The 13,412-nt window shown below is 40.7% G+C and overlaps 3 protein-coding genes and 1 non-coding gene across 5 annotated transcripts; 2 read left to right on the top strand and 2 right to left on the bottom strand.

Moving 5' to 3' along the window:
- Positions 1 to 3,849: 3,849 nt before the first annotated feature.
- On the bottom strand, positions 3,850 to 4,522 carry LOC120289782. The gene is made up of 2 exons (XM_039305133.1): positions 4,179 to 4,522; positions 3,850 to 4,021 (listed from the first exon to the last, which is right to left on the bottom strand). The coding sequence occupies exons 1-2, from the start codon at positions 4,520 to 4,522 to the stop codon at positions 3,850 to 3,852; spliced, it is 516 nt and encodes a 171-aa protein (XP_039161067.1).
- A 708-nt stretch (positions 4,523 to 5,230) lies between these two features.
- On the top strand, positions 5,231 to 10,164 carry LOC104425051 (3-hydroxyisobutyryl-CoA hydrolase-like protein 5). 2 transcript variants are annotated; one of them, XM_010037626.3, is made up of 16 exons: positions 5,231 to 5,514; positions 5,601 to 5,669; positions 5,782 to 5,865; positions 5,948 to 6,016; positions 6,229 to 6,292; positions 6,410 to 6,483; positions 6,559 to 6,642; positions 6,764 to 6,848; positions 6,936 to 7,021; positions 8,436 to 8,557; positions 8,648 to 8,708; positions 8,829 to 8,927; positions 9,199 to 9,300; positions 9,392 to 9,433; positions 9,540 to 9,646; positions 9,764 to 10,164. In XM_010037626.3, exons 2-16 carry the CDS (start codon positions 5,637 to 5,639, stop codon positions 9,825 to 9,827), a joined length of 1,176 nt encoding a protein of 391 aa, XP_010035928.2. In that variant the 5' UTR covers positions 5,231 to 5,514; positions 5,601 to 5,636; the 3' UTR covers positions 9,828 to 10,164. The 2 variants fall into 2 exon arrangements, with proteins under 2 accessions (XP_010035928.2, XP_010035927.2); XM_010037625.3 differs by having other exon boundaries at positions 5,236 to 5,433.
- A 906-nt stretch (positions 10,165 to 11,070) lies between these two features.
- LOC104425050 (GDSL esterase/lipase At4g10955) lies at positions 11,071 to 13,042 on the top strand. The gene is made up of 2 exons (XM_010037624.3): positions 11,071 to 11,502; positions 11,850 to 13,042. Exons 1-2 carry the CDS (start codon positions 11,348 to 11,350, stop codon positions 12,892 to 12,894), a joined length of 1,200 nt encoding a protein of 399 aa, XP_010035926.2. The 5' UTR covers positions 11,071 to 11,347; the 3' UTR covers positions 12,895 to 13,042.
- A 230-nt stretch (positions 13,043 to 13,272) lies between these two features.
- Positions 13,273 to 13,345, bottom strand: TRNAR-ACG. Its single transcript has one exon. It is a non-coding gene; the product is annotated as a tRNA-Arg (tRNA).
- Positions 13,346 to 13,412: the final 67 nt, after the last annotated feature.

Genomic DNA, 13,412 nt, shown 5'->3' with positions numbered 1-13,412 from the left:
ATTTTTCAAAAAATATTTTCCAAATCACTCATTTTTTGCGAAATGAATGCATTATGATTTGGAAAACATTTTTCTAAAACAATCACTTGTATCATTTACCAAAATGAATGTTATAGATGATAAATTTAGAGACAAAGAATGCAAACACAATTTAATGAGGTTCGGCTTAAGTAAGCCTACGTCCTTAGGAATCCCCTCTCAAAGTTTTTTTTTTTTTTTTTGGTTATGAATTCTTTGAGAGAGAGACGGCTTTTTTATTGACAAAGGTTTATAATTATTTGTTGAATTATAGGGAATATACAAGATAACAAATTGAATAAGAAAATATCACCAAATCAGGAGAATATCACATAATTTTCTCCTAACAAGAAAAGAACACCAAATCAAGAGAATATCACATAATTTTCTCCTACCAAGATAGGAGGATCCTGTCGATTTGGTTAACACTCCCCCTCAAGTTGGACCAAAGATAGAGGTCAACTTGTTCATCGTGTCTTAAAATGGTCCTTTAGCAAGGGTTTTGGTGAAAATACCTGCCAACTGATCTTCACTTCGAACATAGGGAGTTTCAATGATGTTGTCTGAACCTTTTTCTGTACAAAATGATAGTTCACCTAAATGTGTTTTGTTCTATCATGGAACATAGGATTTGAGACGATATAAGCAACAACTTGATTATCACAAAACAACTTTGTAGGTAACGTTCTTGGTTTGCACCCTAATTCCTGGAGAAGAAGTTGTAGCCAAACTATTTCACTAGTGGCAATAGCCATTGCTCGATATTATACTTTAGCACTTGAATCGGCAACAGCATTTTGCTTATTACTTTTCTAACAATATTACCTCCTATGAAGGTGCATAAACCCAAAGTAGACTTCCTATCATTGGGGCTTCCTGCCCAATTTGCGTCTGCATACTCGACAATATCTATATGCCCATTGTTCTTCATTAAAATACCCTTTCCTAGTGTAGCTTTCAAGTACCTCAGTAGTCGATCAACCAAATCCATGTGCCCTTGAGTCAGATTTTGCATGAACTAACTTACATAGCTGACTGCGTAAGTAATATCTGGTCGAGTAATAGTCAAGTAAATCAACTTGCCTACAAGACGTTGAAATGCTCCAATGTATTATAAGGGAGTATTATTAGCGACAAACTTACTATTGTAATCCATCGGAACATTTGCTGGTTTAGCCCTCATTTTCCCTGTTTCTTTTAATAAGTCCAAAATGTACTTTCTCTGTGATAGAAACAACCCCTTGTGAGAGCTAGCCACTTCAATCCCTAAGAAATATCTCAATTTTTAGAGATCTTTGATATCAAATTCTTGGCGAAGATATTGCTTTAGAGCCTTAATTCTAGATTTGTTGCTTCCGGTAATAACAATATCATCAACGTAGATGAGTAGTATTACAATACCACTCTCATTAGACTTGGTAAAAAATGATGAGTCGGCCATACTTCATACAAACCCAAACTCTGTAAGTGTACCACTGAGCGCAAGCTCGAGGAGACTGCTTGAGTCCGTAGATGGGCTTCCTTAATTTGCAAACCATCCTTTCTTCATTTTGCAAGGCATGACCCAGGGGAAGATCCATATACACTTATTCTTCAAGGTCTCCATGAAGAAAATCATTTTTCATGTCCATTTGACAAAGAGACCACCCATGATTGACTGTTACAGACATAAGAACACGAACTGTATTTATCTTTACAATTGGACCAAATGTCTCCTTGTAATCAATGCCGTAGCCACAAGGCAAGCTTCATACCTTTCAATTGAGCCATCACTATAGTATTTTATCTTGTAAATCCAACGACAACCAACGAGACGCTTTCCATTGGGTAATCGCACCACATCCTAAGTGTGATTTTTATCAAGCGTCTGGAGTTCCTCCTTCATAGCTGTAATCCACACTAATTGATGTTTGGTTTCTTCATAATTGCTGGGTTCTTTTGAACTTTCAAGAGCAGACAAGAAACTCCAAATTTGATGAGGAATTTTATCATAATTGAGATGGTCTTGGATGGGATACTATATATGTAGTAAAATCCTGGAGTCTAACAAAGGGCCTAGAAATCCTCATAGATCGGCAAACTGGTGGTGAAGATGCTCCAGGAAATTCTTTTGTCATGGTTTCTTCCCCAGAGCGAGTTTCAGCCATTGGTTCTAGATTATGTTGAAGCTTGGTGTCATGTTCTAATTGTCCTCCAACCTTTGTTTCTGAAGTGGGTACATTCGTGGGTACCACAGGTGAAGCAGTGATAGGAACAGGGGCAACTTCTCCATAAATCTGTTGAGAGTTCGGTTTGTGGTGGGCTCATAACACTTGTATCCTTTTTTAGCTGAAGAATAGCCAATGAACACACACTTCCGAGCACGTTGATCAAGTTGACCATCGTTCGAGTGAATGTAGCATGTACTGCCAAAAACCCTTAAAATGTGAGATATTGAACTTCTTCCATATAAGATTTATAAAATTTCTACTGGAATCTTGTATTCAAGCACTCAGCAAGGAGACGATTGATAATATAACAACTGGTGAGAACAACGTCACTCCAATATGTTTTTGGCATATTCCCCAAAAAAAAAAAGGCCCATGTAACTTCCAAAGAAAATGACAATTTTACCTTTCTATTATGCCATTCGGTTGGGGCGTCCCAACATAAGAAGTTTGATGAATAATACCCAAGTTGCGGAAATAAGCTTGAAATGCTTGATTGGTGTATTCCATCCTATTATCCATGCGCAACACTTTCATGTTAGTCTTAAATTGATTTTGTATCATAGCACAAAATTCCTAAAAAACATCAATAATGTCACTTTTGGTTTTCAGTAGATATAGCCATGTAGAGTGAGACTTATCATCAATAAAATAGATGATCCCAGGACTCAATGGGAGCACTCCACACATCAGAGTGAATTAAATCAAATAATTCTGAGGAAAAATGCGTACTCTTTAGAGAGGGAAGTCTATGTTGTTTAGCGAAACGACAACAATCACATGAACTAGAATCATGAGGTAAAGATCTATCAAGAGTATGCAAAATCTAATCGGATGGGTGACCCACGCGTCTATGTCATAGTTCCAATGTCTTCTTAGCAATTTGAATTGCACTCAACGCTTCAGGGTATTGATCTATGACATAGAGTCCATTCTATAGCCTCCCTTCACCGATCGTCCTCTTGGTGATGCAATCTTGAAATAACACCTTAGAAGCAGAAAAAATAACATTGCAATTCCATTCTTTCGTACACTTACTAACAGACAACAGATTTGAAGATAAATTAGGTACAATCAAAGCATGAGAACTTTTAGACAATGTCTTAAATTTTCCTGCTCCTTGTGTTGGGACTTGCGCTCCATTAGCAACAGTGATAGAAGGTAATCATTGGAGACAATTTTGACCATCATTTGACCTGAATTACACATATGGTTAGTGGCACTTGAGTCTACAACATACTAATTTTTGAACTGAGTCAAGGACACCTTACCAGAAGTTTGAATCATGTGGCTTGGCCCGGTTGATTTAGTTGCCTTAATGTTAGACCCTTGGTCCTGCAGAAGTTGTTGAAATTGATTTGCAAGACTCTCAAGTTTGGCCTTGAATTCAGCCGGGTTAATTGGGTCATTGTGGGCAGTCAATTTTGCTTCTGGCCCTTTCTCTTTGCCAGCTCGCAAGTGAGGGTCAAAGACCTAGCACCGGTCCTTGGTGTGACCGTCACAATCACAAGTGTTCACAGTGGAAGCGATCGGTTTTCTTCGTCTTTCCTTTGGCAAATCTGGCGACAGCCTCCGCCGATCTATTGGTCATGACATTGTGGGCCGAAATCTCAACAGTTCTTTTCTAGGTCGCCGGTGTTGGATTCATGACCTGACGCTTGGTTTCCTCTCCTTGGATCACGGCACAGACTTCAGTGAGGGACGGCAAGACTGGACTCATGGGGATCTGTCGTTTGAGATCATCATATTCAGGCCGAAGGCTAGTCAGAAGTGGAAAGATTCGATCTGTCTCCTCTCTGCGAACATAATCAGCAAGGTATTATTGGAGCTTGTCCCACCTCCTCTTGAAATTTCCGAGATGCAAGGTGAATGATTGGTTCTCTCCTTGCCTTGAATTTGCCAATTCTCTGATGGATTTCAAAAATCCGAGAGGCATTTCTGAATTGCCCATACATTCCAACCAACGCATCCCATAGTGCTTGAGCTGAATTGGAGTATGCAAAAATCTCGTAGATATAGGGCTCCACGGAGTTGAAGATCCAGGACATAACAGAGTTGTCACTGGCAAGCCACTCTTCATATCCGAGATCATCTTCTGGATGAGCTTCGATTTTACCATTGATGTGGCCGAGTTTCGAGCAGCCACCAAGAGCTACGGTTACAGCTCGTGACCAAGGAAGGAAATTCCTTTCGTCCAAGAGCATGTTGGTGAGGCATTGGCTGTGAGATTCTTGTAGAAGGCCTTTGGTTGAAGGAGTTGCCGTTGGCAATTTCTTGCCGGCATCATGTTTTTGCATGGTGACAACACGGCAACAAGGTAATGGAAAATTAACCGAAACAAGCAATAATAGGTTAGGCTTGAACCTGCTCTAATACCATGATAAATTTAGAGACAAATAACTCAAACACAATTTAACGATGTTCAGCTTAAGTAAGCCTATGTCCTGGAAATCCTCTCTCAAAGTTTTTTTTTTTTTTTTTTTTGTTATGAATTCTTTGAGAGATGGATTGCCTTTTTAGTGATAGAGGTTCATAATTATTTGCTGAATTACATGGAATATACAAGATAACAAATTGAACAAGAACATATCACCAAACCAAAAGAATATCACATAATCTTCTCCTAACAAGAAACGAACACCAAATCAGGACAATATCACATAATCTTCTCCTACCAAAATAGGAGGATCATCTGGTTAACAATAGAGATATATAAACATAAATTGTCATGAATAATGTTAATATTTTTATTAATTAATTATTTCAAATGATATAAATAATTATTTTTAAAAAGATAACTCTCAAATAAGTAGAAACAAGGGGGCCTTAACCGGTTTCTTTAATGTCATCACGAGCACGAATCACGTTGAAAGAAAATGCACGACTGATTGACTATGGAGAAGCAAGATGGATGGGGGAGTTGGTGAGAGTCGCGCCCAAAGCTAACCCGAATTTCCTATTTGATTAACGCTCTTTCAATCATTGCGATCAGCGAAAAGATTGATTCTTGCGGAAGGGTGTGATGGTGGTAGTTGTAGGTAAGGGGTGGATGCATTGACCTACCAACTAACTCGTCAGTCACAGCCACCACATACCTTCCTACCATTAGCACTTCCATTTCTTGATTTGTCCACAGCAGCCAGGCTCGCCCGCCACTCTCTCACTCTCTCTCTTCTTCATTCAGGCCATCGCAGGTTCCGTGAAATTTGTAAGCTCGTACTCTGCCTTGTCCTGCCCTTTTACTTCCGTTGTGCTGTGTTTGATCTGATGTCCTCAACGGGTGTTCTGGGTATTTGTGGGCTTTCTTGGTTTCTTGGTTCTTGAAGTTTTGCGTTCCCACTCTCATGACACGGGGGGTTGCTTCCTTTTTGGCAGATTTCCCTTTTCTTGTTTCACTTTGATCACCAGCAAATGGCGAAAGAAGGGGCGACCCAGGACGAGGAGGTAAGCGAGGAGTGCTTCTTTTGGACAGACCGGCCAACGCATTGCGTGTGCTCTGGTAACGAGTGCAGCTGGATAGTTTGTGATGCTGAGGTCTTCATTTGGTCTTCTATAGGTTGTTCTCGGGGAAGAAATTGATCATGTCAGGGTGATCACCTTAAACCAGCCTCGCAAATTGAATGTTATTTCGTCTAGAGTGGTATGCTGGATTTCTCTGCGTTGTAGCTCTCCATTGGGACATTTTCAGAGAGAGCTAGTCTTTACACTTTTACTGGAATCAGGTTTATCTGCTGGCTGAATACTTAGAGAGATGGGAGAAAGATGAAAATGCACAACTTGTGATCATCAAGGTTAGTTCTGAGTATTTGTCTCGCTTTGGGAATAGTACAACTGACTAATCAGGAGCATTATTTCTCATGCTGATCTTACGAGGAGAGTCATTGCACTAGTTGACTGGACAAGTCCAGACTAGAAAAGAGTAGAATGGATAATTTACAGCATCCTGCTATCCATCATATATTTTGCTTGTTAAAGTTCTTATGCTGATTAATACTTGCAATAGGGAACTGGTCGAGCTTTCTCTGCTGGTGGAGATTTGAAGATGTTCTATGATGGCAAAAAATCAAGTAAGGAACTTCAACAAAAGCAATAATTTCAGTGCTACATCTATTAGTGTCTCAGTTCTCAGTGTTTTTAGTTCCTGTGGTACATAGTATAATTTGCCTCTTTTTGCCCTTTACCAGAGGATTCCTGCCTGGAAGTTGTCTATAGAATGTACTGGCTTTGCTATCACATCCATACCTACAAGAAAGTCCAGGTATGTCTTCGGCATTGATCATTGTTGCATATTGTATTTGGGAAAGGCAAAAAGCTTATTGGTGTCATTTGAAAGGTTGCTCTTGTCCATGGAATCTCAATGGGTGGAGGGGCATCTTTAATGGTTCCAATGAAGTTTTCAGTTGTCACAGAAAAGACGGTGGGTGGCTGATGCATTAAATCATTATTTTGTAGCTGTTGAAAGAAGTCTATTTAGATTTATATCTTTTAGTGTCTTGTCTTTGGGCAAGTCCAGTTATAGTTGGATATTTGGGATATAGGTTTTTGCTACTCCAGAAGCGAGCATTGGGTTTCACACTGATTGCAGTTTCTCATATGTGCTTTCCCATCTCCCTGGACGGCTGGGTAAATGCATTTACAACAAGAAAAGTTCAAATTGATTTGACTTTCTTTTTGTGGTTTTTTCATTTGCGTGACTGTGTGAATATGTAGGTGAATACTTGGCTTTAACTGGTGCAAGGCTGAATGGCAAAGAATTGGTTACAGCTGGACTAGCAACTCATTTTGTCCCTTCTGAGGTCAGCTGTAACTTCTAATAATAGATCTCTTCCCTCTCTTTTTGCACCAAATTGCATTGTTCTCTTGATGCATATCATGTCCTTTCTTTTATGCTGCTCCATATTGTCCTGGGAAGCTAAAGGGCCTTTTCTTTTATTGCTGCTACTGTCTTACGACCTTAAAAAACTTGCATAGCGTGTAGTGTTGACTTGTAAATCACTTTTTGCAATGCCATTTGAGAAAAAGAAAAAAGAAATGAAAAGCATAGTCTCTAAACTTCTGAATACGTCATGCGGAGCCACTTTCTTTTTATATGTGGAAATTTAATCAGGCGGTATACATGGATGTGGCAATCTATATAGAAGTGTGTGAATTTGGACAAGCTTTTGCAGTATCCTAAACATGGAAAAATACTGAGGATGGTCTCTGTGGAATGTTGACTATGCATTAGTCCATCAGCTTTGTTTTGAATTATCCACTTCATGAAACATATACTAATTCCTGATGCTGAATTCTCCTGCTTATATCCAGTCTATATATAGAAGATGCTATTTAAAGCAACACTTCCTCCTATAGACTGAGTAGACTTGCTGTTGTATTGACATGCATGTAAGGTTACAGTCAGTCTTGACCTCTTCCCCGTTCCTCATGCTTCTCCCTCTCTGAGTCAGCTAGTCAGCTGAAGTATTGTTTTTCTGCTTGAAGTCAGATGAAGTATTCAAAAGTTTGTAGAGGACGAAATTCAAAAAGGATGATGCAAGCAAGCAATCGTTAATGAAATACTATATGATGACCTTACTTTTGCATCGCAATTCACAATTATTATTCTGAATCCTCATCTTTACAACTTCAGTGAATCCTCATTTGCTTTTGTAAGTCAAGCCTTCTGATATTCAAACTCAAACACTTACCCGCTTTAAACAGAAGAATTTAATAAACTGTCTAATTTAGGCAATCATTTCTGTCAAGCTAGATGGGGATAAATGCAGCCATGTAGGGTATGAAAATTTCAGATATTCATGAATAGATATATCCAAATGCATAGTATTTTTATGTTTTTTCATGAATCCCGCCTATATGATTTCATCTACCTGATTCCAATCATACAATCATGTTTGATAAATTAGCTATAAGGACATTACATGTGTGATGCCAATTTTTAGGATTTCATTCTTTTGGTCAAACTGCCAGTTAAAATCATCAATCTGTTCAGTGATTCCACAGTTCTGCAGCTTATAACCAACTTTCTAGACTTGGTTTACTTTATATCAGTACTTGCTCGTAAGTTAGCCATTGAACTGATGCCACATGCATCATGAATCATAGGAGACCTTTGTCTTGGTTCTTGATGATTTGATGATAGCTGGTGTGAGTTCATTAATTATTACCGTTTGCATACTATGGAGGTAGTAACACATTCTTCACTTATTTTAGAAACTTCCTGAGGTGGAGAAGCGTCTGATGAGTTTGAAATCTGGGGAAGAGGATGCTGTCAGGTCTGCAATTGACGAATTTGCAGTAGAAGTTCAGCTTGATGAAGAGAGCATCCTGAACAAGTAATGTGTTTATACAGCGAAGCCTCATACATGATATTCTGCTAAACAAATACCTTTAAGATTGATCGACATTAACTTTAATGAATCCAGGAAGGCATTAATTGACGAGTGCTTTTCAAAGGATACTGTTGCGGATATCATAAAATCATTGGTAAGTTTTATGGTCTTCCAGAATTCCCAAGGTTGAGCTGCTCCTGAAAGTGAAAACATTTATATTTCCCCTCTTATGTGCTTACTCAATGACCAGAGCTGTTTGTGGTTTATATTTCAGGAATCTGAGGCAAGCAAAGAAGGAAATGGGTGGATAGGACCGGTGCTCAAGGGGCTAAAGAGATCATCCCCTACAGGACTGAGAATGACCCTAAGATCGGTATAACTTTTGACAGGATTTTTTATGACAGATTATTTCGTACTAACCAAGAAATTGACTTTACCTACAATGTAAACAACTACTTTTTTCACCGACTTTTGTCATTTCCACTAAACAAACAGAAAACCAAAGGGTTTGTTAATCTACAGATGTAGAAAACAAGACAAATCCTTATCTTTTCACCAAGCCTGAATATGTAAATGCAAAACCACTCCCGGTGCTTGTCCTAGCACTAGTTGTCTACTGTTTAATGCCCTTTTGAAATGTCCAGATCCGCGAAGGCCGCAACCAGAAGCTTTCTGAATGTTTGAGAAAGGAATTTAGATTAACAATTAACACTCTACGAATGGTGATATCTGAAGATGTATATGAGGTAAAATCAGTTTCTACATATAGCACTTAAGTCAGCTTTAGATTTACAGATGCTGATGTGCTATTTTTTTGTCCTCCATTACGTTGAAAAGGGAATCAGAGCTCTTACTATAGACAAGGACAATTCTCCCAAGGTGCTCTCTCTCTCTCTCTCTCTCTCTCTCTCTGTGATGAAACCAGACATTTGTTGGCCTGTGCCAAATTTTCTGTGCTCATTAACTTGTTGCAATTGATACACAGTGGGATCCGCCGACTCTTGATAAAGTGGAAGACGACAAAATCGATCGCGTGTTCCAGCCATTCCAAGAGGATCTTGAGCTCCAGATCCCAGAACAGGAAGAATGCAGGTCGGAACTATCTCTTACTTCTCCACAGAATCGTCTCATATTCCGAAACTTCCGAGTTTCGCGCACTGAGCCATGTTTCGTTCCCTCATTTCCTGTCCTCGTGTGTCAACTACGCAGGTGGTCTGGGAAATACGAGAGCACGCCGTATCCAGCCATGCAAGCAACGAATGTGACGAGTTGAAATTTCTCAAGATTTATGGCTTCTGATCTCTCACGACATGTTTCCCTCAAGATGATGGAGTGAACCGTGATGTAGTGAAGTGGTCGTTGGAGAAAGCAAATGAAAAGTGCCTAGTCTGAATGCGCTATGGCGAGCCTTACTATCTGATAGGATCGGTGTACTCAGAACTTCAGAACTTCCGTTACTGTTTAAGTTGCATTTCAAGAATATGAGTTGTGACAGAATCCAAACTCAGAAAATTCTAATAATCGCCCACAGGTTATCTCAATATTGCGCAATCTGGCATGGCAGCTCTCAAAGAGGCCAAAGAGAAATACTGCCCATTGGCTTGTCCGTATAAGTATTCTACTATGAGTAACGTGTTCCTAGAACAATGTCAGTGTCTGATATCTACTCAACAATGACTTCTTTGTTCACCTAATCTTAGGAGCTAAATGAGAGATAATTGGCATGGAAAATGACTGATGAGTGAGCTAACACATTACCAACTTTCCAGCTATCTTAGTGTTCTCGATTTAGCTGCTACCTAACCGAGGGTAGGGACTGTCGATGCTATTGCTGGCAGAGTCACGGCTTCTCTATCATTAGTGATGGTGGTGATGACCGGTGAAGGTCATCAATTCCCATTTTTAATTAGGAAAATATGCGTTTTGCTCTTTTAGGTTCAAAATTCTTGATTTAGTAGTATTTATAATTTAATTTGTAATAGTTTATGAGAAAAATGTCACATTGGATTGCAATCAACTCTGTTTTCACGACTTTTTCATCAGTAGTGATGGTGATGGTGATGACCATTCCCATTTCTAGTTAGGAAAATATGTGTTTTACTTTTTTTGTTTCAAAATTCTCGATGTAGTAGTATTTATCATTTAATCTATAATGGTTCATGAGAAAAATGTTACATTGAATTGCAATAAACTCTGTTTTCAATTTGTTTAAATGAGTTCTAAAATTTTCAAAAAATATAATTAAATCTTCAAATTTATTACGTAATCAAATCCTTCCTCAATTGAAGCTGCCACTATATTTTATCTCGAGAAATTGTTACCGGAACGAGTAATATCTGGATCATTTAAGATGACGGGTCCCACCAATTTTGGTTTTGTAGATTGAATTTGGTAATTTCTGGAATACTTTCTTGATGTGGTGGGGTTCTTAAAACAGGTCAACAACCTCTTTTCCCTTTCCTACACGGAGCAGGTCGGGGGGTCATTTTGGTAACTTCGGTTTCGTGCCGACAACGGGGGAGAAATATGACCGTTGCGGAGATGCGATGCAACGAGGCCCAGGCGTTTTCAAATCTCATCATCGTCGCTGACCCAGATCCGAACCCACATGAAATGCAACGAAAGATGAGATTTTGACTGCACTAATAAATTTCTTTCAGCCGATAACCACGATCACGCTCGCACCCACCTTCTGCAAACGGCTTCCGCAGCTGAATATTGAAGAACAGAGGAGGAAGCAAGAGAGAGAGAGAGAGACGAGTTGTGTGGCGTGTTGGGTGTTGCAGAGTGAGAATGGCGAAGAGAAGTTCCGAGGAGATGATGAAGGAGGAGACGCCGAAAGAGGAGACGCCTGCGGAAGGAGAAGAAGCTCATCCCTACGCGTTTCATGTGTCTGGACCTCGCAATGTCTCCTCCCCCAACTGGAGAGAGCTCCTCAATTCCAGTTGGTCTGTTCTCCTCCTCTATTCTCTTCTTTTCTACTCCTTGGGCCCGAATTTAGCAAGTCTCATCTTGGGTGTTAAGTTAGTCCGCCGCTCTGGATGTTGAATTGACCAATTTCGATTTGTGGGTGGTCTTGGCTATGTCTTTTGACCCGCAAGGGACCAGAATTAGTAACTTTGTGAATTTTTTCTGTATCAACTGGAGAGTAGTTGACTATATATGTGAAATATGAACGATGGGTTCTTGGATTTTTTTTGTTTTACTTCTGTTCATTCACTTGTGAACTTGTGATAGATTGTCTTCTTGGGGCTCATTCGATTGCTTAAGGCAACAGATGTTTTCATGTATGCAGGAAGGATGAGAATTACAAGAGAACGGTGCTCGCCTGCTTCATCCAAGCCGTCTACTTGCTCGAATTGGACAGACAAGAGAACCGGCCTGAGGAAAGCGCACTCGCCCCAAAATGGTGGCTGCCCTTCAAGTACAAGCTGTCCCAAACGCTAATCGACGAGAGGGACGGATCGATATTCGGCGCTGTCCTGGAATGGGACAGGGCCGCGGCACTAGCTGAATTCATACTGATCAGACCCAGCGGCGCGCCGAAAGCCGTGTTGGCCCTAAGAGGGACATTGCTCAAAGGCCCCACGATCCGCAGGGACATCCAGGATGACCTCCGGTTCCTCACATGGGAAAGCCTGAAAGGCTCGGTCCGGTTCAACGTGGCTCTAGAGGCATTGAGATCGGCGGCGCAAAGCTACGGGAGCAATAATGTGTGCATCGTGGGGCATTCGTTGGGGGCCGGGTTTGCATTGCAGGTGGGGAAAGCTTTAGCCAAAGAAGGCATCTACGTGGATGCCCATCTGTTCAATCCGCCCTCGGTTTCGCTGGCTATGAGCCTGAGAAACATCGGAGAGAAAGCCGGGGTCGCTTGGACGAGACTCAGGTCGATGTTCCCTTCGAGCAGCGAACAAGAAAACCAGGCGAGCACCGACGAGTCGCGGACGATTTCAGAGTCCGGTTTGAGGGGCTGGATGGCGCAACTGAATAGGAGCAAGACTCTGAATTTGGGAATGAAGAAATGGGTGCCTCATCTGTATGTCAACAACAGCGACTACATTTGCTGCTATTACACCGATCCGCCGGGCACGGAAGAGAGTGGCGGCGACAAGGAGAATGTCAGCCCGGGCCTGATGAACGTGCAACAGGCGGCAGCGAAGCTGTTTGTGATGTCCAAGGGGAAGCAGAAGCAGAAGTTCCTCGAGGCGCACGGCCTGGAGCAGTGGTGGTCGGAGGGGCTGGAGCTTCAGCTGGCCCTTAACAACAGCAAGCTCATCAACAGGCAGCTCAAGTCCCTGTACAGCATCCCGCCTCCGAACCAAACGCCGAAAAAGCCCTAGCCATTATGAATGTTTTGCGGGCATCTTGCTCGATCTGTTTGTTAAAATAACTCATTTTTCGACGCGTGATTTCATCACATTTGAATTCAAGCAAATTGTAAAGATTGTGGCGTTAATGAGTGAAAGCTTCTTCAATCTTGAACTGAAAGAGTACCATGTGTATACTGAACTCTGTTTTATCAGAACTTTGATTTCATCACATTTGAAGCCTTTTAGACCTGAGCACACCTGGTTTCGTTGAAGGAATGGAGAGAGATCTTTCCAGGCTGAGAAGTGAAATGAGGCAAGAGCAAAGTTTTATAAATTCAATTGAGAAGAGAAAGTAATAAAATGAAAAAGAGAAACCAAAGACATGAAAAAGAAAATTAATGGCTAAGACGACTCCGCTGGGGATCGAACCCAGAATCTCTGGTTCCGTAGACCAGCGCCTTATCCATTGGGCCACGGAGTCGCTTTGGTGATCCTGGTATTGACTTATTTAATATATTGTATAAGAGTTACAATTAAATTAAAAGAAT

Source organism: Eucalyptus grandis, chromosome 11 (genome assembly GCF_016545825.1).
Source record: "Eucalyptus grandis isolate ANBG69807.140 chromosome 11, ASM1654582v1, whole genome shotgun sequence".
NCBI classification, from domain to species: Eukaryota; Viridiplantae; Streptophyta; class Magnoliopsida; order Myrtales; family Myrtaceae; genus Eucalyptus; species Eucalyptus grandis.
The sequence above is the reverse complement of the archived record's forward strand: the minus strand, read 5'-3'. Positions and strand labels throughout refer to the sequence as shown.

Coding starts and splice junctions, on each gene's coding strand:
- LOC104425051 (XM_010037626.3), top strand. CDS start 5,637: ATGGCGAAAGAAGGGGCGACCCAGGACGAGGAG. Junction 6,484..6,558: donor ATACCTACAAGAAAGTCCAG/GTATGTCTTCGG, acceptor GTCATTTGAAAG/GTTGCTCTTGTCCATGGAAT. Junction 7,022..8,435: donor CTCATTTTGTCCCTTCTGAG/GTCAGCTGTAAC, acceptor CACTTATTTTAG/AAACTTCCTGAGGTGGAGAA.
- LOC104425050 (XM_010037624.3), top strand. CDS start 11,348: ATGGCGAAGAGAAGTTCCGAGGAGATGATGAAGGAGGAGACGCCGAAA. Junction 11,503..11,849: donor GAGCTCCTCAATTCCAGTTG/GTCTGTTCTCCT, acceptor TCATGTATGCAG/GAAGGATGAGAATTACAAGA.
- LOC120289782 (XM_039305133.1), bottom strand. CDS start 4,522: ATGCAAAAACATGATGCCGGCAAGAAATTGCCAACGGCAACTCCTTCA. Junction 4,022..4,178: donor TGGGATGCGTTGGTTGGAAT/GTATGGGCAATT, acceptor TTATGTTCGCAG/AGAGGAGACAGATCGAATCT.